General features: G+C 44.2%; 2 protein-coding genes across 2 annotated transcripts; both read right to left on the bottom strand.

Annotated features, from left to right (window-relative positions):
* Nucleotides 1-11: 11 nt before the first annotated feature.
* cyld3 (cylindromatosis (turban tumor syndrome) 3) lies at nt 12-9,468 on the bottom strand. The gene is made up of 16 exons (XM_018746006.2): nt 9,391-9,468; nt 8,688-8,989; nt 7,585-7,860; nt 7,211-7,465; nt 6,776-6,833; nt 6,225-6,559; nt 5,967-6,132; nt 4,550-4,691; nt 3,931-4,053; nt 3,638-3,729; nt 3,462-3,525; nt 2,820-2,985; nt 2,001-2,109; nt 1,608-1,726; nt 1,210-1,417; nt 12-559 (listed from the first exon to the last, which is right to left on the bottom strand). Exons 2-16 carry the CDS (start codon nt 8,853-8,855, stop codon nt 375-377), a joined length of 2,466 nt encoding a protein of 821 aa, XP_018601522.2. The 5' UTR covers nt 8,856-8,989; nt 9,391-9,468; the 3' UTR covers nt 12-374.
* A 2,870-nt stretch (nt 9,469-12,338) lies between these two features.
* Nucleotides 12,339-25,702, bottom strand: LOC108930627 (adenylate cyclase type 2). The gene is made up of 25 exons (XM_029256030.1): nt 24,778-25,702; nt 23,819-24,016; nt 23,478-23,639; nt 22,296-22,445; nt 22,068-22,213; nt 20,751-20,862; nt 20,515-20,642; nt 20,264-20,422; nt 19,881-20,037; nt 19,113-19,274; nt 18,920-18,960; nt 18,757-18,819; nt 18,462-18,531; nt 18,010-18,107; nt 17,185-17,269; nt 16,390-16,527; nt 16,031-16,111; nt 15,243-15,421; nt 15,068-15,152; nt 14,678-14,836; nt 14,254-14,400; nt 14,003-14,110; nt 13,671-13,785; nt 12,908-13,032; nt 12,339-12,802 (listed from the first exon to the last, which is right to left on the bottom strand). The coding sequence occupies exons 1-25, from the start codon at nt 25,435-25,437 to the stop codon at nt 12,632-12,634; spliced, it is 3,699 nt and encodes a 1,232-aa protein (XP_029111863.1). The 5' UTR covers nt 25,438-25,702; the 3' UTR covers nt 12,339-12,631.
* Nucleotides 25,703-26,192: the final 490 nt, after the last annotated feature.

A 26,192-nucleotide genomic window follows, 5' to 3' on the forward strand; every position in this document is an offset into this window, starting at 1 on the left:
ACACATTTGTATAAATGTAACATGTAAATGTATTATTGTATTATAAAAATGAACATACAAGTAAAATGAATACTTTGAAAATACTTTTCCAGTTATAGTGACAGTTACATACATCGCACAGCAAATAAAACTGCTTAAAAATAGAAAACATTGTGAACGTTAGCTCCACTTTTAGTGATCCGTTTTCCCTGCTTTGCTTCATTACGGGGACTAATGTGAAAACTTCTAAAAACACTGCTTATTTCTGCTGTATTTGTATATTCCTGTAATTATGCGTGTCTATATTTGTGTATACGTGTCATCCTGTGTGTCTTAATGCCTAAAGTTTGTGAGTCCGTGGATGGCTCCTGTCGGAATTCCTGCGAGTTCACACTTCACTTGTACAGGCTTAACTGGGGACTGTGGTACAGGCACATGTAAGAGTCGCAGAGCAGGCGACGGGCCGGGTCGCGCAGGGACGAGAGCTCCAGTCTGCTCAGCTCCTTCTCGGACATGCTCAGGTAGCGGCTCACCTCGGGACAGGCCCGCACCTGCGGTACATTGAAGCCATTTTCCCCACCTGCAATACAAAAGTGACTCGCTGAAGTGTAACCAGAAGTGCTGGGATGCTGCCGCAGCAGCCAAGGAGAGCAGGGGAGGTCAAATACCGCAGCGAGTCTGACCCTTCATTTATGGCGTGGTACAAGGGACACGAAGCTGCTGCTGTCCATGGCAGCCGACATTCTGACTAACAAAATGCCACACAACAAATGTAATGGTCAGTTTGACATTATTAATTTAAAAAAAAAAAAAGACAAAAAGTTTGTTTTATATTTGCCATGATACATATGAATACTATTTTCCTGTGACGTATGATCTGCGCTGAGCTAACCTCTATATAAAGAGCCTTCAACATGTGTTCAGGATGAATGTTTCTGAACTGTTCTGCCTCTCTTACCAGTGCTGCAACAAAGCGTCTACTAAAATGTATGCCTTACTGACTCCGAATTCCATAACGCAACACTGCCTGGATTGTTGCGCGAGACATGTATTTTCAACCAGGTTCGCTGCTCTGAAATGTACTACCACATCAAGTGCTGAACCTAGATGTCAGTGCTCTGACCCTAAACCACACCGCTTCATCTGGCTACATCTGGGCTCTCAAAATGCATTTGACCAAAATGCATCATCGGCAGACAATACCATTATCTCCAACAACCCGTTTCTCACCTTCCCTGTCAGCCATGCTATCGAAGAAGAGCCAGTCTGTGGCGAGGGGTCCGTAGCGGACAAAGCTCACATAATGGCTAGTCTGGATACACGTGACTGCAAAGAGCGCCATTCGCTGGCGAGCACCATGTACCGGTCCTGCCCATGGACCACCTGGCACGCCCACCTTTCCCGGCGCGTGTGAGAGTCGCTTCCTGTGGCTGTGCACCTACAGAAGAGAAGAGGTAAGTGGATCTACCTGCGTCTACTGATGCAGTTTTCTCACAAGCAAGTGAGTGAGTGTGTCCAGATAGGTTGCTCTGTGTGGTGCAGATATTGGGAGTTTTCCGCTGATATGGCACAGATCCCTTACACAGCACGCCTGTTCGTTATCGCAGACAGGAAGGTGCGGCAGTTACCTGTGTGTTGCAGGTGTTGCAATACTGTTTGAGTCGACCAGGTGTGATCTCCAGGTCTTCGTAGCACTGAGTACACTCCCACTCGGCAACGGACTGACAGATACTGCACTCTCGCAGAGCTGTGGGAAGAAGATGAATGGAGCAGCGCTGCACACGTGGTCCTGCACAGCTTTTCGCAGAGCTTAACATTAAACATGCTGACTTGCCTCTCTCAAGTCAAACTGCTCTGTGTGAGATTTGAACTGGGAGTCTGCTGGTTAACACCCTCCCGAATTATATCGCAGTGCTCCTTTGTTTATGCACGTTTACAGACTTACAGCATTCCTGCCATCCAAACAGATAATGTGTATAAAAAGCTGTGTAATTTCAGATCAAAGTTTCGCAGAGCCTTACTGTCATCCAGCAGATCGGTGATATCAAGTGTCAGGGAAGGCAGGATGGCATCAAACATTTTGTAATCCTTTCCAAACCTGGGCATTAGCAGCAGCAGACAGGATGGGGCCTGGTGGTCATAGAGACACATCACACGTTACTATCGCAACAACATTTACTTTGCAAGTGACCATAGAAAGTGTCAGCAATGTTCTGCTACTTGTAATGATTTATGAAATTATACAGCTGAGCGGTTCAGGGTAAGTACCTTGCTCAGGGCTACTATAGACTCAAATCTGTGACGTTCAGGTCAAAAAGTGGCAGCTTAACAACTATGCTACCTGCTGCACCTGCTGTTGAGCTCCTGAACACCTCAACAGCTACTGACATTTATTCCCTTAGCTGACATTTTCCTCCAAAGCTGTTCATAGTATTAAACTACTCACAATTATGTGCCTGTTTACCGAGGCGGATAATTGTTACTGGAGCAATTTAGTATCAATGCTTTGCTCAAGGGAACTACAACAGTAGGTAGGATTCAAATCTATGACCTTCGGATCCAAAAGGCAGCAGCTCCCTTCACCATTATCAGCCACCCCATTTCTATTTATATTAGTATGCGCAGTAAGAGCAACTTACAGCGTAGTGGCTATCTGAAGGCTGCAGGTTCGAATTGTACCTATGCCACAGTACTCTTACTTAACATACAATTGCTCTAGGAAAGTTACTGGAGAAAAACGTCTGCTAAATTAATAATGTAGTAAATGCAGTAGTATTTTATTAGTCTAAAACAAAATCCGTGGTTTGTTTACGGTTATGTAGGCATGTAACTGAGGTCACCTCTGCAAACTTCAGCCCAGCATGGACAAAGGAGGTCTCGAGCAAGATCTGCACAGTAGCCACCCTCAAGGGCTGCGGAGTGGATGGGGACAGAGGGAGGGAGGCAGAACGAGGTGGAGGGAACAGCTGGTACAGGTGGCACTCTTGAGGTTTGTGACTCAGCGACCTGAGGGAGAGCAAAGGACACCGGCATGCAGGGGGTTGGATGGGCTGCACAATGGAAGCAGGTAGTTGAGAATGTACTACAATGCAAATGCAACAAATTTGAAGGCATGAGGGTCAGACAGTACTGGCCAGAAGTTTGAGTACACTTTGTAAAAACTATTGCTATACCCACCCACCCCCCTCCCAATATAGATCAACCGCCAATGTGTCTTCCAAGCTCTTCGGCAACAGGTCCCAGAGATGTAGGACATGTGTGCGCGGATATGATTCGCACTTCTGTCCAATTTGTCCCATACAGCTATTGCCCAAGTTGAACAGGTGTACTCAAACTTCTGACTGCTCCTCTACATTATTTAGATTAACATTTATTTAGAAGGTTGAGGGTAAGGCTCTCCACCACTTTAGCCTATGTGTCATCCAATAATTTCTTTCCACTTGGACAGAGAGGAGAAAATTTCCAAAGGGAGGAGGAGTTACCTAATCCTCAGTAGAGGTTCAACTCGTAACAGCTGGAACAGTTTATTGATGAATTCCTCTGGATCTGTTGGGGAGAAAGGAATTAACACAGATGAAGAAAGTAAAGGGTTGCTCTTCACACACACACACACTCATATGAAGGTGAGTTTGAATACACTCTCAATACACTGCCTTACCTTTCTCTTGGCTGGTAAAACCTGCGTCAGTGCTCTCTGCTTCCAGCAGCCGTCGCAAGGCCATGGTCTTACTCGCACAAACATAGCCATTCCTGGAAGACGCATCATTTACCAGTTTTTTTCCCCCCCCACCTACCATAGATTCATACATATGAAAGAGACACAGATACACAAGATACATAATACCTACAGAATTGGATGTAACAAATAATTGTGCCTCTAAAGGACATGCATTTCCGGCTGGTCCGCACATGGGCACAGCCATTAACCCGCGTGCGCAGAAGTGACCTGACCTCCGCAGGGGGTTGACAATCTCGCAGCGCAGCAAGTCCTGGGCATGGTAGCAGTGGTGACCATCCTGGGGCGTGGCAGGCCACAGCAAGATCCAGTCTATGGCGCTCGAGCAGGAGAACAGACTGATGAAGAGCAGGGAAAAAAAAATAAATAAACAACACAAACAGGCTCCCTGCTCTTTTTGTTATAACTGAAATGTTCACGACAAAATAAAGAGCACTCAACTAACACGGGGAGTAAGACACAGTAAATGGTTCAGCACTTCCGTGGGAACATGCTTATGGAAGAGACCAGAAAAAATGGAGACAATGAAGAGACGGTAATAAGATGGACTGGGAGGATGAATTCGGACTGAATACAAGACCTGTGTAAACAAATCCAGAGCCTCTACTTTAAAAATAAGGCGAAGCAGTTCCTGAAAAATTAGACTTCATAGAGAATTTTGCAGCGACTTAATTACACAAGGTGTCCATGAAGCTACATGGTGCAGGGTGTGAGTTCTCACCCCCTTTCATTTTTATAACCATCCTCAGCTTGGACAGGACAAGAGTGGGTGGGAGGGAATGAACAATGGGTGTGGCAGTTGGGTACCTGTGGGTACCTGTAGGTGCCTCTCACCTGAAGAGTGAAGCATCCAGGTAACACGAGTTGAGATGCCCCTGAATGCCTTTCTTCCAGCCGCTGTAGCACTCGCGAGCCGCTTCCCCGTACAGCGGGGGTGTATTGTCCTCTACTCTTTCGCTGGACCACTCTGCAAACGCTGAGGTAGATAGAGGAGGACAAGGGGTGAATAATTTATGTGCCATGCTTCGTTTTCAAAAAGGCCACCTTCGCCTTCTCTGTACCAAGCACTATTCTCAGCTCAGCTGCTTTCAAATTCATATGACCACCATGTGAGCAGGACTGTGTTACATAGCTTCCTCTTCAATTACATTTTCCTTTGTGCAATCCATGTGGATGTGCAATACATATTACAGTATACGTATGTATTTTTTAATCTAACTCTTATTTCTTTGTGTTCTTTCTGCTGCTGTTTTCTGAGGGCTGCCACACAGAATTTCATAGTATTGTGTACAATGATAAAGTTTCTTATCTTTTCAACTACTGCTGTTTTCAGTGAAGCGACTGCGTTTATACATTAAACTTTTCGTGTTTAAGTTATTGGCTCTGGAACTGGTGTCCCGTCCACAAAGTACCCTGCTCTGGTTCCTATGCTTCCATCTTACACCCTGGAGCACAACCCAACACAGGACAAGCGGCTACTGATAATGAAAAACTATTTGTCGAGCTCAGGTTTATACACACAACCCTTCATGTACCAATTTTTGAAATGCAGTTTAACTGTTTTGTGGTTTGTTCCCATAAAATTTAAATAAAGTTTTTTTTTTTTTTTCTAAATTTGATCACATAAGCATCTGAAGAAGCAAGGAAGTCACCTGCCTGTAATGATATTTTTTAAAACGTTTCCTCATCGTTCTATGTCCGAAACTGTAGAAGTCTACATTTAGAAAAGATTTAAAAGAGAAGAATTTTCATTAATTTATCTCACGCTTCTCTCCAAAGCAAATAGTCACCCATCTATATCTGGGTAATTTTACTGCGCAAGTACCTTGCTCTAGGGTACTACAGCTGGAGGTGAGAACCTGCAAACTTTGGGTCCGAAGGCAGCAGCTCTAACCACTATGCCACCAGCTGCCCTTTTCATTCCATTCTATTTTAGGTTTAATGTTTGTGTTTACTCTGAATTATGAAAAAGAAAAAAAAAAAAACACAGATTTCTTACTTCACAGTTGCTATTTCTAAGGCTTACTGTGTCTATAGAACACCAACGAGGTATTCGTGAACACGGAGGGTCTCTGAAAATATTTTTTCAACTGGACGAAAGAAGAGAACAGAAGTAACAGTAATAGAAGAGGCTGATTTCCCACATCCACCGATAACCCTCAAGCTCCTCTGGAGAGCACTGCTGCACCATTCAGTAAAACCGATGCTCTGCAAGAAGAGAGGAAGCAAATGAGGAACAGAAGCATCACACCTATGGAGTTGCATCGTTCCACCTGGTTGGCCGGCATCTCGGGGGCAGGGAAGCGCGAATCTCGCCGACAGTTGCGCAGCTTTACAAACAGTCCTTTATTTGGCGGGCAGCGGAAGTGGCGCTCGCCAAGGTAACTTCCGTCTGTCGCTGCGGTCAACTCCTGGTCCTAGGTGAGGCGATTCATTTCTTGTTACTGAACAGCAGCCAAAAAAGAAGCGCGGAAGAGAGACAGAGAAAAGACAGAAATGGAGATGTTACCAGTTCCAGTCCAGCTACAAGCTCCGAGACGCCGTTGATTTTCCCAATCCAACGGATTACGCCATAGAGGGGAGGGTCATTCACCTCCACCATGGAGCCCACCTCCAGCTCCAGCTCCAGCTCGAGGGCTGGTCCTGTTCTTCCCCCCTGGTCATCATCGCGTTCCGGCTCAGGCTTGGTGGGAGACAGAGGTACCAGTGTCCGTGGGGAGTGACACAATTGGTCAACAGCACTAGGGGAGGTGGGGCCGCGGAGTTTGCTGGCTGGCGAAAAAGAAGGGCTCTGGCAAAGCTTGACACTGGGAGAGCGTGTCGGGGACTGGTGTATTCTTGGATCTTTGAATGGTGGGGGTAAAGGTGACAGCAGAAGAAGGCAGGAGCGGTCAGGGAATAAAAAGCACAAAGGGACATCAGTGTCGAGCCACCCGAAGGACACGTTGCAGTACAGACGCAACGGTGTCAAACTAACATCAGCTTTTATTTTAAACCTTTTGATGCATTTTAAATCCACAAGGGGTACATCTGAGGAACACCGAAGAGTTGTGCTTGTACCTCGAGGCACCTTGGCCTGTGAATGGAAGCGTCCATCCCAAATATCCATAGGGCTGTCCTGCATAAACAAACATAAAATTACATTTCTTCATTTAGCTGACACTTTTCTCCAAAGAAACTTACAATTATTACAGTTAAAAGATCAAAATTATGTACCCATTTATACAGCTTGGTCATTTTTACTGACACAATTTACCCTTGCTCAAGGGTACTACCCAGAGGTGCAGATCGATCCTGCAACTTTTATATCCAAAGGGATTAAATCTAATCATTACACTACCAGCTGTCCCACACACATATCCACAAATTAGTGATATGCACTGTCTCTGATCATAAACTGCTTGAAACAGCAAACTGGATTGTTTTAGAAAGGACTCCGGCAGGAAGGGCTACAGTATCAGACCTTGCTTCCCAGCCCCCCATGAAGAAACACACCCTCTGTCCGGCCTGCAGCGATGGACCCGGTCCGGGTTTGGGGTTGCAGTCAGCAGTCCGGGGAAGGATGGCACTGTGATTAAAACCACGGTCACGGCTGCGGTCAAGGATCATCTCCGTATTTCCACTGCTGACCCGAGAAGATGGCAGGGAGAGCTTGTTGACTGCCACAAAGATACCACAGCCTTCAGGGCAGTGGAAGAACTGATGTCCCTTGTAGGAGCCATTACCACTTCCTCTTCCAGCTACAGGTGACTTTAGAAGGGGGAGGGGTTCACAGGGAGAGAGTGGTTTTTAACCCACTTAAATCCACTGTACATAAAGTCAGTTTCACACCCAGAACCTGCCAGTTTTCTACCACCACTGTCCATTACCTTCAGCTGCACCCCAAAGTACACGGCAGTGCTTCCGCCTGTCAGCGGACCGCGATACCGCAGTATTCCTCCCACCAGCTCCACTGACTGGCCCACTTGCACCTGCAGCTCTGCCCCCAGGGGCAGGGTGGCTAACCGCTGGAGGCGCTGGGGCCTGAAAAACAGGAGAAGGCGGATTTCTGGGTCTGACACAGCTTCCAGCAATGCCGCGTGGTCCGTTGGAACTTCCACTAGAACCTGCCGCTCGATCTTCACGAGGGCACCAGAGTCCAACACCTGTAATAAAAGTGAAAAACTTTTAAAGCAACATTTCATGAAAATGTAGCATTGCCACTGTTATAAACCACACAAAGGTGGTACATTCTGCGTTTACTGCCGCCACCCCATTTGACGTAACATGCAGTGCGCTATATTACAAATGTAATTTTAATAAAGTTATCGAGGCAATCCAGTGAGACTCTATAGGTTATTATTATTTTCTTGTTTAGCAAACATTTTTAAAACACAAGGGGTTGGATATGGGTTTGAATCTGTCTGTCCTACTGCCTTACCGGTCTACTGTATAATTTTGTTTAAATTGCAGGACAGCAGCTTTATCCACTATGCCACCTGCTAGCTTCCAGCTACTCACAATCTTGTACATTCACATTTATTCACTTAGCAAACGCTTTTGTCCAAAGCGGCAAACCCAGGCATGCAGCTGGGAAATCTGACTGGAGCAATTGTGGGTTAGTTACCTTGCTCAGCGGTACTAGATTGGGAAATGGGATTCAAACCCAGGTCCTTTGGATGCAACTTGACTGTGCTAACCGAACAGTCAGTGCTGCCTGCTACCCCAGAATAGAAAAGAGAACTTAGCAGAGACACAATCTGCAGCAGGTAGGATAGTGGTTAAGTTCACCTTGCAACCTGAACCAACCTGGTTCAAACCCAACCCTACTGTAGTACCCTTGATCAAGGTTTTTACCCTTAATTTATCCAGTAAGATTGTGCTGCTGTGTGAATGGGTAAATCATAGCAAAGCTGCTTTATTGAGCCTGGACAAAGATGTCTGATGATGATGATGATGAGGAGGAGGAGGAGGAGGAAGGTGAGGCCCTTACCTTCACCCACAGCAGCTCCCCTCTGCCCCCCTCCTGCACCTGACACAGGCTCCCGCGGGGCAGCCGGATGGCGCCCTCAAGGTGATCCTCGACCCTGTAGTCCGACTGCACGATGTACATTCTGGGAGAAGGGCGCCGCCTCCGGCCGCGATCAGCCGCTGCACACATGACGTCAGCGTTTGAGTCCGCGCCGCGCGCCTCGCGCCTCGCGCTCCCCTCTCATTCAGTCCATCTCGACCGGCTCGGTCGCCCGCGCGGTTCGTGGAGAGGCCGATGTGTCACGGGTTCGAGCGGCACACATTCTATAAGAGCGAAGGAGAAAGAACAGTTTCCTGAATTCAGTGTGGTTCAAAAAACGACCGAGCCGGTGACCGTGCGTGTGTGTTGACGGTGGTTTTTACAAGTTACGTACGAAATAACTACGTACGGCAAACTGTAATATGTAGAAATGTATACTATAATAACATTTTAACGGTTATAACATCGTCAGTTTCTTTTTTTTCACATTCACATTGCGGATCATTTCCTATCTCTCTTCTAGCGACTGCTAGGCAGCTTGTGACGCACCAGTCTGACAGACAACACGCACTTCCCCACTTTCTGACTTCCCCGCACAATAAAAACACACGCTTACACAAAGGCTGTTGCGAATTAACGTGTAATTTTTTTTTTTTAGTTGTATTTCTAAGTATTAAAAACTTACTTTTCTAACAAGCGACTCGTTCTCCAGGTTTAGCAAATGAACATCCTGAAAACGAGGTAGCGCACGCCCCAAAACGAGACATGTATGACGGACAGTCTCAAAGAACCAATGGTGTTTGAGAAAAGTTTTGCCCTGAGTTGCGCAGGCCAATGAGAGCGGCGTATGGGCGTGGCTGACGAGTGAGGGAAATTCCACAGTGTGTGAAAGCCGCAGCGGGGAAACTGCATTGGGGAGCGATGGTCGCGTGTCAGTAGGACCGTCAACTGTACACTGTATGTAGTGTACTTTTACCAGGTTTTGTCAACATGAAATAAAATAAATAGTTCACCTGACATTAGTGTTTTAAATGACGACAACGGAGGTTCCCGATAATTAAAATGGCTGGATCGCACCTGGGTTCGGCCCGTGTATGTGTGTGTGTGTGTTCCTCCCTCCCTCCCTCCCTCGACGTGTGGGACAGGAAAGAATAAAAGTCCCAAACACACACACTGTCTGAACCGCTTGTCCCATATGGGGGTCACGGGGAACCGGAGCCTAACCCGGCAACTCAGGGCATAAGGCCGGAGACACACCCAGGACAGGACGCCAGTCCGCCGCAAGGCACCCCAAGCGGGACTCGAACCCCAGACCCACCAGAGAGCAGGACCCGGTCCAACCCACTGCACCACTGCACCACTGCACCCCCTTAAGTCCCAAATAGAGTTAGAGATATTAGCCACCTTATTTCCATGAAGAGCCCAATGGGCAGTAACTCCCAAGTTTCTCCAACACACACACACACACCTATAATGTTAAAAATCTGGTTATTATAATTCAGTACAAGAAACATCTCATTGTGGGCAAAGCACTTGAGCTATTATTACTGAAGCTGAAAATCGGCTCCGTTTTCATCTCTTTCCTAGTGATTTGGAGCTAAAGAGAGCTTCTCCACTCTGAACTGTGGTAAAACACGGGCCTGGTGGTGTTCAGTTCTTCTGTAGTGTTGTGAAGTGTTTGGAATGAAACTTACCCAAAAAAATTACCGAGAGAAATGTAAAAAAAAAAAAAAAGAAAAATTAATCTGCAGCATATTATGTGGCTTGTGGAACCTGGGCTGTGGCAGGAATTTACATTCTCTCCTTCTTTCCTTGCCTTTCCTCCCTTAATCCATTTGTTTCAAAACAATCGGTAACACATATTCAATTAAACAATTAGTAATTGGAGTGTAAACATTTTAATTTATTATTCATTTATTCTCTTTTTTATTTTATTTACTTGCCCATGTTTTGCAATAGTCTATAATTAAAAGTACACAGCAAAAAGGTAATATGGGATTAAATTGCTGCGTTTTGAGGGCATTTAGTATAGTGGGCAGCTGATGGTTAGAGCTGCTATTTTTAGCCCTGAAGGTTGCAGGTTCAAGTCTCACCTCTGGCTGTTGTACCCTTGAGCAAGGTACCTACAGTAAATTACTCTAGTAAAATTACCTAGCTGTGTAAATGGGTAAATAACTGTGAATAGCTTAAGAGTATAAGTTGCTTTGGTGAAAAGTGTCAGCTAAATGCATAAAAATAATGTAATATGTAAGCGCAGTCTCCTTTAACTGTTTTTTTGTGGCCCAATGAAGCCTGGGGCCTGGTTGGCATGGTGGCACAGCAAGTTGTGCTGCTGTCTCACACTGCCTGGGTGGTGCAAGTGGACATGGGTTTGATCCCCACTCAGTCTGTGTGGTGTTTGCATGTTCTCCCTGTGGGTTTCCTCTGGGTGCTCTGGTTTCCTCCCACAGTCCAAAAACCTGCTGCTGAGGTTCCTCATAGTGTGTGAGTGACAGAGAGAGGGTGTGTTCCACTGATGTATGGATGAGTGACCCAGTGTAAGTAGTATATCTAGCAGTGTAAGTCACCTTGGTGAATAAGGTGAGTGGGCTGATAACACTACATAGAGTTCATTAGAAGTTGCTTTGGAGAAAATTGTCTCTTAAATAAATACAAAATAAGGTGATGTGCTTAACACACCTTGAAGGAGATGAGTGTTGGAGTTCATACTTCTGAATTTGGTATCCTACTTATATTGGGTGAGAATAATTTCACTTGAAATGTATTTTTATTTCACACACTTCCCAAGGTGGCAGCACTCAAAGAGCACAAATGGGACACTTGAACGACAGGAAATGACAGGAAAGCAAAATAAAAATGAACTCAGAAGGCAGTTTGTGAGTGTATTCACAATCTGGCAGTTGAGGAAAAGAAAACAGAACAAAAAACTTTCCAGCCAAGAAACTGTGATAAATACAAATCTCTAAGTCTCCAAGTACCAGTGGCTGCCTAACCCTCCTGGGCATTTAAGAGGGTAAATGCTCGGGAAAAAAGAGGGAAAAAATGCAATATCTCAAAGTATAAAAATCCTGTATTTAATAATGTAATAAGGTTACAAATTCATGCATAATAACAGTACAGCATGCTTAACTCACAGTTTTGTAATTAGACAATAATATTAACATGAGTATTAACGGATCTTTAATGAATCAGTAAAGATACAGTACAAAACCATAGATTTAAAATTCACATACTCAGTGCTTCATAAAGACAAACAGCCTTTATCGTACAATAACGATCAACAATTATACATTTTATACCTAATAATAAAGTTATCATAAGAATGGTTGCCGTCATTACCCGGTAACACTATTTACAGGGAAGTATTGCACAATTTATCTCACAGAGATGCAGTTTTTACTAGAGGAGACACGTAATAGGCGGATAAATTATTTGCTTTTGTGATAAAAGAAACATGTTTATAAGCCATTTAAATAATCTGAAACATATTCTTATGTCACTCTTATTCCATCAAGACAAAAAAATTAAGTTTTGCAAGAAAGGGCTTAGAATCAACAAAAACAATCTTACAATTATTCCATGTGTTTTTTCAGCGCTCTGATATATATATATATATATATATATATATGAGTTTTTTTTTTTTTACTTTCTTGGTCCTTGCTCACAGTTTTAATCCATGACACTTGAGGTTTTTTAAGTGACTCAAAAAGGTGTCCTTCATTTATCCTTGGATTTGAATCCACATACTTCAGGTTACAGCGCCCAGGCTCTTGAACTCAACGCCACATCTTCGATGTCATGTGGACGTTTTGTGTCATTCATGGACCAAGTGTGTCAGCTGACATACAGAAAAATACAGGATCAAATTTTCAGTGGTCATCAGGTCACTAATCCGGGGTGTGTAGCGATGGTGTAACCAGCAATGGTTAACTTTTGATTGGTAACTCATCTAGGGTCAGCAGTGTCGGAGTGACTGGTTCGTGGTCCGTATTGAGGAAGTAAGTGGTGAGCTCCCCCTTCCCCTTTACCATGATCACTCCTCGTAGTGTCACACCGTACCCCAGAGACTGCACCACCTCTGCTGTCTCCTCAGTCACCTGTAGATAACAGCGCAAGCAGGGGAAACACACACTGAGACAGCTGGCATCAAGCATCAACACTCTTTACAAATTTTTTCTTTTTCTTTGTTTGTTTTTCTTAACCTGAATCTTGTCCAGGACCCCAGTGCTCTCCATCCTGCTGGCCACATTTACAGCATTGCCCCAGATGTCATACTGAGGTTTGTGGGCTCCGATCACCCCAGCAATTACCGGACCGTAATTTATTCCTATGAGGGGGAGGGTCAAAATGTATCATGAATAGATTTGGCGATTTATCAGAATATAATACAAGACACATTTCGTCCATGTGTGACCAGACATCAACTGAGAGGATACTGGAAGACCATACAGCTCAAAAAACAGTTAAAAAATCTATTAATTAAAATATTTCAACAACTGATTTTGCAGAGTTGGAAGAATTTATATTCTTTGCATTCTTCGAGCGTCCTCATCCTTTTCTCATTAAGATCATCGGTCATTTTCTTACCCCGTTAATAGGATACTGGGGCAAAATGAAACAAAAAATTTTACAAAATAACTTTCCTTCAGTAGTTCTGTTGATTTGTATACAACTCTACACACACATCACAAAAAAACATTCAAAATTCTTTTTTTTTTTTTTAAACAAAGCATTCTATTTACTTGTATCAATGTTACTACCACATCAAAATGATTTAAAAAAATTTCACATATGACACATTGAGCTGACAGCCAGATGACCACCTCTCCCCAATTCCTCACGATGAGTGTATAATCAACAAATGCTCATTGGGACACTAGTTTTCTACACAGTATTGTATAAAAATTAGGCAGATTTAGTAGAATCCACTGAGAAGAGGGAGTAAAAAGAAGAGATTATACACACCAATTCGGAGTTTGAAGTCATTGAATGAGTGTGTGTTGATCTGCTCCAGCTTCATCCTTAGAGAAATGGCAAACTCCACCATTGTTCTCACATGGCGACTAGCGACATTATACTCCTGTTGGGGGCGATGAAAGTATGGCTGTGACAAACATGTACCACAGCACTTTTCTTTAACTGAGAGCTTCACTCATGTTACTTCTATTTATTCTGTAAAGTCAAATTTTTTAATGAAGAGCTCATTCTTATATTGCTTTGTGACTACAGTGCATCCCAATACCAGGCTTTCTTCTCTCTTTGTCATACATTCCTTATTCTATTCCATCATCTCCTACCTTCTTCTCCATCCCAGCATCTGGGACAGTCAGTCCAACAGCTGCCATGTAGGTGCTGCCAATGGTTTTAATCTTCTCCACACCACTAAACTTTGGCTTAGACAGGAGCTGCAAGAGAGGATGAGTATTCAAAATTCCGTCAAGGCAAACCCAACAGCATTTTAACTGTGTTTCAGGACAATGGCAAGAATCTTTTTCTTCGTTCTTCATATCGTTACTGAAAGTGGGACACATGGACGAATGGCCCCTACCTCATCAAAGTCAACAATTATCTCATTGAGAAGGCGAAGACACTCCAGCCCGTCTCTGTTCTCGTTGCTCTCATTGTAGAACTCCTTGAACTGGGGCACCGAGGCGAACATCACGCAAACACACTCACAGGACTGACTGTACAGATCCTACAAAACAGAACAACCTCTTTTTCACAGCAATAAACCTTTGAGAACTTCCTTCCTCTATACTGCACTCTTACATTCGTGGTGAGCTCCTGCTACAACCTTTTCCCACTTTGTGGCACCATTTCTCACAATCCTTCCTCTACTTGATGGCTGTTATTACCAAACCACCAGCTCTTATTATTGTTCAAACATCCTGTGCTTTCTCTTGCCCCGTTGCTGCTGGTAGACCCCGGTACGCTCATTGCCAGGACACTGCTGATACACCCTCTGCTCTTGCCTGATTATTGCGTTTTTTTCCAATGAAGACTGAAGCGACGTGGGCAGGAAGGACATTGTGCAAGAGATTCTCATTGATGTTCTCCATCGTTTCAGTCTCCTCTTTTTCTTTCACAAAGCACTGCTGCAAAAGGAACTCCATACGGCAAGCCAGCTCATCCTAGGAGATGAGACATAGTGGTCACACTGGTGTCCAAGTGAGGGAAAGTCAGGGAGGGACAGGATCAATCATTGCATGAATCACACAGCTACATTACAGGAGAAAAATGGGCAAAATATGATTCAGAAACAGAGATGAACTACTCAGACCACGGCAGTGATAGAGGTTGGAAAGAGAGAGAACCAAAGGACTGGATGTATGCAGAGGCACATGAATCGTCAGTGGATTTACCTTTCGCACCAGTATTAAGGTAACAAAGTAGAACATGAAGAGCCAGACCCCTGCCATAATCTTGGGCTCCTTCAAGACACCAGGCCTGGGGAAAACACGAGGTTATGACATCATCTGTATCACTAATGAGGGAGACAAGTACATGTAGGAATGACGATGGGCGAAGAAGACCTACTGGCTGGTTTCGTTGTAGAGCTGGTGCATATAGTGGTCGGAGCGGCAGACGTAGACGTAGAGAAATAGGACGAGGTAGACCAGCAAAGCCATGGTGAGCAGAAGCACCTTGACCTCCTGGCATGTTCGAATAAACACTACCACACCCAACATGGCTAGCAGGCAGCAATACAGGTAGTACTGCAAGGACAGGGACACATCAGTACTGACCGATCATGGTAAAGGTGCTACATTCACACTTGTTCTATTGGCAGATGCTTTTCTCCAAAATGATGTACAGTCATTATGAACTAGTATTTAGCTACCACCTATCCAAGGTGACCTACAATGCTGGGTACACTGTAGAGAACTCCCTACAATCATACACCAGAGCAGTGTAACACACACACACACTGATATGTTGTACAGATACACACACTATTTGGATTCTTTGGAGTGACCAATTGACCCTCACCTTCAGTCTCTGGACTGTGGAAGGAAACCTGAGGGCTTGGAGGAAACCCACATGTACAAAGGGAGAACATGTAAACTCCGCGGAGACTGAGCGGGCGTCAAACCCACGTCCAATTGTGCAGCCCAGTATGGTGTAATATAGGGTAAATATGTTTTTCCTACTTAGTGTGTATGGGGAGAATAGAGCTGGATGCAAAGTGAGCAGAGAGTGATTTTTTAATATAGTTCTGTTTGTGTTTAAGGACATTCTTGAATAGCTTTGGGATCCCAGCGTCTACTTGACAGCTACACGCAACATGAACGAGTGTTAATAAAATACCGCGTTGCGACACTTACAGGTGCAGTGTAGAATTTGAAGGAATCTAGTGATGTTGCATTATGGGAGATATTGGCACAGCCGTGGTCTGGAAGAAAGAACTTGTGGGACAGAAAGAATGTGCATTATATTTCGCATCAAACAATTTGAGTGTTTGTGACTGTCAGACTGTAAAGATATATTTTCATTATATAATGTCTCTATATGTTAAATTATATCAATTGCACAGTGTAAATAATGCTTAATATTATTGTTTGCAAATTTGTGTCAGCAAGGCTGCGCATTTTATCGACGTAGCTACAGTATATCATATATATAGCAGCGTGTTAGATAATGTGCGGACATGTGTGAAAACACGGTAAACTGTAGCGAGGCTTACGAAGTTGAGAATGGCCATGATCAGTGTGATGAGCAAGCAGAGGATAACCAGGAAGAGCCGCAGTGCTGCCATTTTGGCGACTCCCTGAGACAGAGAGAGCACCCACTGAATGCCCTCCGACATCTTGGGTCTCCAGCGCTGCGACACACAAACACACACACACACACACACACACACACACACACACACACACACACACACACAGGGATGCACAGGTACACACACACAATTATATGAGCAGGAATGAGAGCAGCACCCACTTACATTTTTTAAATAATTATTTTAGCAGTAGTTCTAAAATTGTGACACCGACACATTTCAATAAGTTAATGCATAAGTAATCTAATTAATTAATAGTTACCTAATATGGTTTTCCTGTGTGCAGATCAGTAGTAAATACAATATTGATGATCTTAATGATGGCCTGTATAACATCAACAACAACAACAATAATAATAATAGCAATAATTTGGTTCTAAAATGTATTATTATTATTTATTATTACTATTATTATTATTATTATTATTATTATCATTCTTCTTCTTCTTCTTATTATTATTATTATTATTATTGTTGTTGTTGTTGTTGTTGTATGTGCCATACAAAAATCATGTAATGTGTTTTCTTTTTAATCAGGGTGTACAGTGTTTTATAAATCACCGGAAAAAATGCACATTGAGACGTATGGCAGCATACGGGACATGTTTACATGTTTAAACATTAATGCTGTGCGGCGCAAGAAAGACACGCACTGCTCTGAAACACAATTCCGAATTCAAGGGATCACAGTCTTACCTCCATGTGCCCTGTGAAGACGATGAGAAGAAGCACAGCTAACGCCACAAAGGTGATACCATAGGAGACACCCAGGGTAACGTTCCTGAGGGTCACAGAGAATCAATGTCACTGAGCGGAAATGTCCCAGAACCTTTAATATTTAGTATCTGACATCTCCTATGAATTGTTTGACAATGGAAGTCAGTTAACTGTACACGTAGCGAAAAGAGTTTCAGTGATCACAGGGGTCTGTAGGGAGATCTGCTGCTGAATAAATGCAATTTTAAAACAAAATTCACTTGCTATTATATAATTTGTTATGATCATTTTTATTGTTTTAATTTGTTAGAAAAATACAAAGCCAAGCTGTGACTCTCTGGATTGTAACAACTTTTTTGTGGGGAAAATTAAATTCATTCACACTTTTACAGCTTCCGAAAAACAAATGTTTTCAGTGTCTTCATCTATCTATCTGTCTTATTGGACTGTTTTTTTTTTAATTATTATTTATTTTTACATATACGTATCTGTATCTTTGTATCTAAATACATATATATAATATAAGGGGGGCGCGGTGGTGCAGAACGTTTGGCCGGGTCCTGCTCTCTGGTGGGTCCCGGGTTCGAGTCCCGCTTGGGGTGCCTTGTGACGGAATGCTGTCCGGTCCCCTCCCCCTCCAGCCTTGCGCCCTATGTTGCCGGGTTAGGCTCTGGCTTGCCGTGACACCGCTTGGGACAAGCGGTTTCAGACTGTGTCTGTGCATGCATGTATAATTTCCTACATTTCTTTTATATATTTGTCCCCGGTGCTGGATTGCGTGAACGTGTGTGAAGCTGCACTCACTTCTGGGAGGTGAGCATTTGGACCACAAAGAGGGTGATGAAAATCAGAGCCATGCAGCTCACAGACAGATAGAGCTCCATCATCTCCAGAAGGCGGTACTGAAAAACAGCCAGTTTTTATACAGTCAGCAGAAATATAACACGTTATATTGTACAGCACTTACGAAATGTATTCATCCCCTTGGACTTTTTCACGTTATTGTATTACTGCATGTAACTATGACTTATTCACTGCAAAATTTTTGCCACTCTTCAGCACAAAGTAGTCTGGGATGTCAAAGTGGAAAAAAATCCAGTAATTTTACTGAATTAATACAAAAGAAGAGACAATAACTGAATAGATAAATATCAGGAGTGAATACTTTTCATAGGCACTGTAATTACAATTATGCAGCAATACTTTTACACACAGACAGACGTAAACCATGTGAACAACACCAGCTCCAATCCCACCTCCTTCTCCATTTTCCAGGTGTTGAAGTACAGAGTCAACCAGTTGAGCTTCAGCTTTCTTTTCCCCTGCCTCGGAGAGAGAAACAAAAAGAGCAACGGCTTTTTTTATTATGGGAAAATATACACGAGTCGGTGAAATCCACAGCTGACTGCTTTTTATTATACATTTGACTTTAAATGTTTTATAAATTCGTTTTTATTTTGAAAGATGTCAATTTTTTTCAAATGTAGTTTACCCATGAACACCGTGGTGACCACAGAGACGTCCCACTGCAGTGTGGTAAAGAATACTTACTCTTTGAGATCCAGTGTTTCTAAGGTGTCACTTTGTCCGTCCTCCAAGCCCTGGGGGGACACACTGTGAGAAGGGGGGTTGGGGGGTGAGGAAACACTCAGTGAATTGGCTGTCTGTCTGCATATCAAGAAAAAAAAAGAGGTTTTTAGAGAAAAGGATTTACCTGTATTCACTTGTGGGATCTGTCTGAGTGGTTTGCCCTTCCTGGAAATAATATAACATATTTATAACCACATTTCCAGTTATGCAGATGCACCAGCACAAATGCATGTGCACTAACAGCTCAATACACCACACAGCACACATATACACACACTTATGGCCTCATAAGGGAGTGGCCGGGGGGGGGCACTGACCAGGTGCGGTGGCTCTGCATAGGCAGTGGAGTGAGCTGTGGGTTTGGTCTTAGGCTCCGCAGGCTGGTTGAGCACTGAGAAAGGGCTCACCGCCTTCCAGGACTGCAGGTACTTCGACATCCTGACCGAAGCCCTGAGCCTCCTGTCAAAGACCCTGGGAGCCTGAAAAAGAAATAGAGAGAACAGTATAAATAAACTGCACGAATTCTATTGTGAGCACATTCCTTACGTATTATATCCGTTTTCAAGAATCACTTGTCTGGGTCAGGGTTGCAGTGATCTGGAGCCTATCCCAGAAGCATTGGGGGCAAGTCTGAGTTGGGCACAGGACACCAGTCCATCACAGGGTAGACACACACACACACACACACACACACACCCTAAGGGCAATTTAGATTGACCAATTTACCTGAACAGCATGTCTTTGGACTGTGGGAGGAAACCAGAGCACCCAGAGGAAACCCACACAGACACAGGAAGAACATGCAAACTCTTTGCAGACTGAGCAGGGATCAAACCCACATTCTCTCACACCATCCAGGCACTGTGAGGTAGAAGTACTACTTACTGTGGCACCACATTGCCTGTGTATTACATCCTCAGACATTACTTTACATCAATTGCTCTAGTAAAATACAGTACCAAATTGTAAGTAAAGAAAATTATTAAAGAATTATTACGATTACTAATTATGAAAACATCAATAATAATAATAATAATAATAATAATAATAATAATAATAATAAGTAGGGGGTGAGAGGTATTTACTTCAAGGTTCCTCGGTGTGGCACTCTTTATCTTTGGATCTAAGACCAAGTATGTCTTCCTGCCCTCAAGGTAGGGGTCCCGACTAGCTCCATTGCCCTCCTCCACCTTGTACGCCCCACCCAGGTTGTCCAGCGTTTCCTCGGTGATGTGCACCCGCCTACGTTCACAGAAACATGAGAGCACGGCTGTTGATGGCGTCAAAAGGAATAGTCATCAGGGCCGCATCTTCAGACTTTTTAGAGTTTATTATATTAATGCATTAATTTTTTAACCAATTTTTTCACATCGGAAGCATGGCTGCAGGCTGGTGCACGGTTACAGCCTCTTTTTTCTAATTCCAAGCTCTGTTGTAGCAAGACGAGGATTTTCCCTCCATTCCTCACCCAGGTAGACCTCCGGACTCCATGTGATTGGCCAAGGTGACGTCATGCGACCAGACATCGTACTGCCACTTCTCCTTGCCTATAACACCGCAGAGCACGTTCCCGGAGTGCACGCCCACTCGCATGCTGATCTCGACCCCCGTTGCCTCCCGCAGGTTGCTGGAAGAGGGAAGAACATGTGGAGAGGTGCAGTAGCGGAAATCACGAAAAACACACGGAACCGTTTCTGAGAGCCGACTTGGGGCACTGACTTGATGGCGGTGCACATGTCCAGACCCATCTGCACACAGTTGCAGGCATGGGAAGGGATGGGATCAGGCAGACCGGACACACAGTAGTAGCAGTCCCCCAGGATCTTGATACGCAGGCACTTATTCTTCTGCAAAGGGGTTCAAAGTCGAGGAGAAGTTGGTAGAACAGACGCGGACTATGCAAATGAGGCTTATTCATTTCATATGTTCTAAAGAGCGACAGGGCATTGTCTCACCTTTGCAATGTCATCAAATTTACCAAAAAGTTTGTTGAGGACTGCAACCAGCTCCTCGGGCGTGCAGCTGCTGGCCAGCTTGGTGAAGCCCACGATATCGGCATAGAGGATGCTGGGAATTAGAGGAGGGAGAAACAACCGTTGTTGGATTTCACAGGGTGCAGTTAATGAACAGCAAAATATTTAGCAGAATTTCACCCTTGGGTTGTGTCCCCATCAAATCTGACCCACTAACAACTGCTGTCTATCACAAATACAGTTGTTTTCTTTCGTCTAATCCCCCATAGAGTTTCACAATGTCCAGCAGATCAGACATTCAAACTCATAAAATTAACGACCCCCCAGTTTTGCTCAATCTTACATGTTTTCTTCACATTGTGCACACATGTGGAGTGTCCAGTCACACGTGGACATGGGAAATGAAAGGGTGAGACTATGCTGAAGAGCAAAGAGTTGCGTAGAACTCGTGATAGTAACTAGGAAAAAAGTTGGTAAAAAAGAGCAACACAATGTTCGGTTAAAATCTATACAGTGCTGCTGGAAAGTACGTGAACCCCTTGTGTCCCTTAATTTTACCACAAAGTGGTTATTTAATGTGGGGGATGCGGTGGTGCGGCGGGTTTGGCCAGGGCCTGCTGTGTGGTGCGTCTAGGGTCCGAGGCCTGCTTGGGGTGCCTTGGGGTGGACTGGCATATTGTCTTGGGTGTGTCTGCTCCCCCTCCAGCCTTACGCCCTGTGTTACCAGGTTAGGCTCTGGTTTGTTGCATCCTCGCTCAGGAGAAGTGGTTTTAGACTGTGTGTGTGTGTGTGTGTGTGTGTGTGTGTGTGGGGGGGGGGTGGTTATTTATTTAATGAGAATCAGGGTTTCTCATGAGACATAATAGGTGTGTAATGACAAATTCTATATGTTGCCTTGGAGGAAATCATATGTGTAGTAGAAACACACAAATAGTGCAGGTGTAAAAACAAGTGAAGCCCAAATTACACTGGTTACATCAAGTTGGTAAATAGAATCAGGGGTGCAAATCAGTCATTTACCCATTTTCTGAGTTTACTTTAAGATTTAACATTCAAATTTTATAAGTTTATTTAAAGATTTCAAGAAAAATGACCATCTCTATAGGGTTCACATACTTCCGAGCACCACTGTATAAGTGTATATGTATATAAAATAGTGTACTGTATATAAACTATAATAATGGGCCACCTGGTTTTGGACAGGAACTCCAAAAATAGAAAGCTGTCTCACAGCAGAGTCAGCATACTGGACTTTTATTCTCGGGAACCCGACTCCGCTGTATCTGCGTGGGATGTTACCTGACGTGCTTGTGCTGTCGGATGTACAAGCTGTGGAAGTTCTGCCTGATCTCCTCATTGGAGGGTTTCTTCGACAGGCGCTTAATCTCCTCCGTTTTCAGCTCCAGGACAATGTAGCGCGGCAGCACGGAAAGCAGGAGATGCTCCTGGTCGGTGGAGAAGCGGGATGCGGGGCGTTAAGTGCTTGAGTGTGAGTGGGCGCGTGCGTCCACGGGGACGGTCACATACCTGTTGTCTTTTCTGTAAGTCCATCTGCATGCGGACCTGGTTGAAGTTCTGCTGCTCTCGCATGGACTTCTTGTTGGCGCGTTCAGTGAGCCCTCGGTGGAACGCACCCACGCAGTTCACACACAGGAACAACACGGCATTGGCCACCAGCTGGAGGAGAAGATTCTTAGTATGAACCCAAACAATGACATTTTTCCAGTGGAAGCTGGTCAAACGTCTTACGTTTACTTTAGCAAGTGATGAATTCTCTACGCAAGCATGGAATGCTCCTCAACGGGTTTGCGCTGGGTGTATGAGCAGTCCAAATTCTGTCTTATCACCTTGCCAGAGATCTTTTAGGAAGGACACATCGCAACACTCTTTCACGCTCTTGAACTGCCTCCGATTATACAGAACTTTATCAGTCCTACTGGTCCACCCCCCCCTTGCGTGAATCAAGCAGAAGTGAATGAGAAGAAGAACGTGGTACAAAATTATCAGTTTACTTTGGCATTTTACTGATTAATGTGATTCTGATAATTCCATCCATCCGTTATCAATAACTGATTATCCAGAGCAGGGTCACAGTGGTCCAGAGTCTACCCATGGAGCACAGGGCATGATTCAAGGTACATGCTGGATGGGACACCAATTACATCCTGATGATTACATCCCCCCCCAAAAAAAATTTAAACTTGACATCAGGAAGGTTTAAATTAAAAAAAAAAGAAATTGGGGAATTTTTCGTAGTCTGCGACTTTGTGTTTTTACCTAAATTGCTCTGCGACTTGTGGACTAGTGAGTTTATTTTGGCTTATTTTGGACTTCAGACTCAGAGTGCATACTTGAGTGACTACTGGACTACTTAGGATTTTTTGTACTGTTGTGTTCGACTGTACGGGGAATATTTTTGTCTGGTAAAGTTGACTTTAGTGCCTTCATTTGACTCATCAGGGTATAACAGGAGGAGTCTCATAGAAAGCGGAACTTTCAAAGGAGCCAATTTGAATATGAGATGGATACGTTGGGGTGTGTGTTGCTTTGTGTGTGTCAGCTACATTGTGGTTTCCACATCGCAGATAATGGATCATGTCTGCTGGCAAACCTTCCCTCTATCCTGCTGGCCTTACGTTCCTCTACAACCCATGTTTGCATGTGACCTTTAGCACTGCAGTCACAGACATCGTTGCAGTTGCCTCTCACCTGCACGGCCAGGTCCGTTGTGCCGGGCGCCGTGACACTCATGTAGATGCTGAAGATGATGATATGAGACACGCTGGTACCGATTCCAAAAATGAGAGCCCAGAGCAGGGAGAGAGGAAGCACAGAGTAGACAGAGAATGAGAGGAAGAGGAAGAACGCGACCTGGAGAAGAAACAAAGACAAAGAGTGTGTGAATGACTGGGTCACATGGCTTCCGAGCTACAGTATCCTCTGAAACATGGTATAGCCCTCCTATTGTATCCCACAATACCATGTATAGTCCATGATATAACCACCTTGCGGCCCAAACCCCCATGTCCCCAATGACCAGTGAAGCTGACCTGCTCCCAGGCGGACACCGGACCCCCTGTGAAGGCGAAGACCATAGCGGTGATGTACAGCAATGCCCAGACGAAGAGAGCCAGAACCCCACCGCAGCGTCGCATCACTCGAAACCATGGTAACGCCACCAGCAGGGCAACGCTCAAGCACAGCACCACACCCAACACAGAGAGAGCTCCAACATGCACTCTGACATCCTGGAATGGAGAGAGTGTGTTAGTGCCGTCCGTACACACTGTCTGAGCACAACGCTACATCAGCTTAACACATCTCAGACTTTAAAACATTCCTTGGACACTGAAGTAAATTAACACTGCACTTAGGGAGAGGTTTAGTACAGTATATACATACAATCTGACCACAATACATTAACAATCACCCGAGAGCAAGGGTGTGTGTAGTAAATACACTTCTTAGACACTACAGTACATTAACACTAAAGTAAGACACAAGTTTAGTAGAGTGTGCGCACGCTACCAGTGGAGAATACATTAACAACACTCTACAGGATGACCCATAAGCTACGGTACCCCTTCTTAGCTATGGATCTAGAGAAAAGCTCATTTGTCCCAAAGTGTTGCTTTGCACAAAGAAGGTTTTCCGAATCTCTTCTCAAACTGCTTTATAGTCTATTGCATTATTTGTCCGGAATTTTGCTTTTGTTGGACTCAAACAGCCAACCACTAAATATTGTTCGTACTTGCAGTTTTTTTCATTGTTGTGTCACTCTTCTGATTGATACACATGTTCCTAGTAATCACTGGTTGTTATTAATATATTAGGGGTATGGTGACTAATAGGCTACCCCGTACAACAGAGGATTAGTGCAATATGTATGTGCTGTCAGGATACTGTACATTAACACAGAAAAGACACTTCTTTGCATGCTCGTTTGAGCCTGTGCACAATACTTGCACAACAAACTTGCACAATATTTCAGAAAATTTGTGTTTCTCACCCTATGTGTAGCAGCAAAGATTATGATCATAGTCACGCAGAAGAGGATGGTGAGCACCAGTCCTCCCACCATGGTTGGCGTTTCTCCCACAGCGTACATGCAGCCCCTGTTCACAGCACGCAGGATGTTGCATGCAGAGGCCAAGGTGGACCTGGCAGGTCGATGGCGAGGGGCACGTGCAAATCCATGTTGTCTAACACCCTCATCGCTGTTACCGACATTTAGAGTTTCATCAGGTGAATTGGCTATTGACCCATTCACAGCATCAGTCGTACTGCTGTCAACCCTGTCATCCTTTAGTTTACAGCTGCTGGTATATTCCACAGTACTGTCAACAGCCAGTCCATTCAGTCTGATTTTACTTGAATCATCAGTGTCCAAAACTTGGTCTATTCTAGATTCCATGTGTGTTAAGGATTCATTGCTCATGCTGGGATCTAAGTGTCCTGTTTCATTGGAGCCAGAATTATACACATTTTTGATGGTTGTGAGTCCAGTGCTGTTACAATTGTCCTCGATTTTCTTTGTAGGGGTAGTGGCAGTGGTCGCAGTGATGGTAAGGTCATGTGTCAAAGGGCTCTCATCTTTCCCGGATGCTGGTATCAGTTCCCCATTCATCACACAGTCCTCATCTTGATGGGATTCTTGTCTAACATCCATCCTGCAAAAGTCCTTCTTAGTGTAGACTGCAGCAGTAATGGTCAGAAATAGTTTTCAAGAGCTTTCACAAATCAAAAAATAAATAAATAAATTGAGCTGGCCTTCCTCAGGTCCAAGAACGACATGGGAGCAACTCGGTACGTTTAAAGAAGGGGATCAATCCTACAGTCAAAAGTTTGTGTTTTTCTATACAAGTAAAATAAAATCCATTGTCCACCACCAGGATCCCAGCAAATGATTGTTTTCTTGTTTGGAAATGCTGGTGCCGTTGTGGAGACCTTGAGGAAGCTGTGAGCACTGGCAAAAAAGTGGCAACATGGGAAAACTTCAGGATACTTTACATAACGCAAAATTTGCAAGATACATAAGAGCATAACTCAGGTTTGGAACTCAGTCTGAGAGCTATGTCAACAGGGATAACAGAAGACCATCACAATCTAATAGCTTCAGAAACAGGTAACATATTTAGGACTCTCAGCAGGTAACACAGAGAGTGATTACAGTCAAGAAGAAAACACACACAGTCTACAACCACTTGTCCCAAGTGGGGTTGCAGCAAACCAGAGCCTAAACTGGCAACACAGGAAGTAAAGGCAGAGGGGAAGATAACACTCCCCAGACAGGACACCAGTCCATCGTAAGCCACTCCAAGCAGGCCTCGAACCCCAGACCCATCACACAGCGAACCCTGGCCAAACACACTGGACAACCACATCTCCCAGGAGCAAAACAGGCAAAGATTATTTGGAGACTAT

The sequence above is a fragment of the Scleropages formosus genome, chromosome 11 (assembly GCF_900964775.1).
Source record: "Scleropages formosus chromosome 11, fSclFor1.1, whole genome shotgun sequence".
NCBI classification, from domain to species: domain Eukaryota; kingdom Metazoa; phylum Chordata; class Actinopteri; order Osteoglossiformes; family Osteoglossidae; genus Scleropages; species Scleropages formosus.

Coding starts and splice junctions, on each gene's coding strand:
- cyld3 (XM_018746006.2), bottom strand. CDS start 8,855: ATGTGTGCAGCGGCTGATCGCGGCCGGAGGCGGCGCCCTTCTCCCAGA. Junction 6,133..6,224: donor TTGTAGCTGGACTGGAACTG/GTAACATCTCCA, acceptor CGCCTCACCTAG/GACCAGGAGTTGACCGCAGC. Junction 2,110..2,819: donor CTGGGCTGAAGTTTGCAGAG/GTGACCTCAGTT, acceptor TATGACCACCAG/GCCCCATCCTGTCTGCTGCT.
- LOC108930627 (XM_029256030.1), bottom strand. CDS start 25,437: ATGGATGTTAGACAAGAATCCCATCAAGATGAGGACTGTGTGATGAAT. Junction 18,820..18,919: donor GATCCCACAAGTGAATACAG/GTAAATCCTTTT, acceptor CCCTTCTCACAG/TGTGTCCCCCCAGGGCTTGG. Junction 16,528..17,184: donor TCTTCACAGGGCACATGGAG/GTAAGACTGTGA, acceptor TGTGTGTCGCAG/CGCTGGAGACCCAAGATGTC.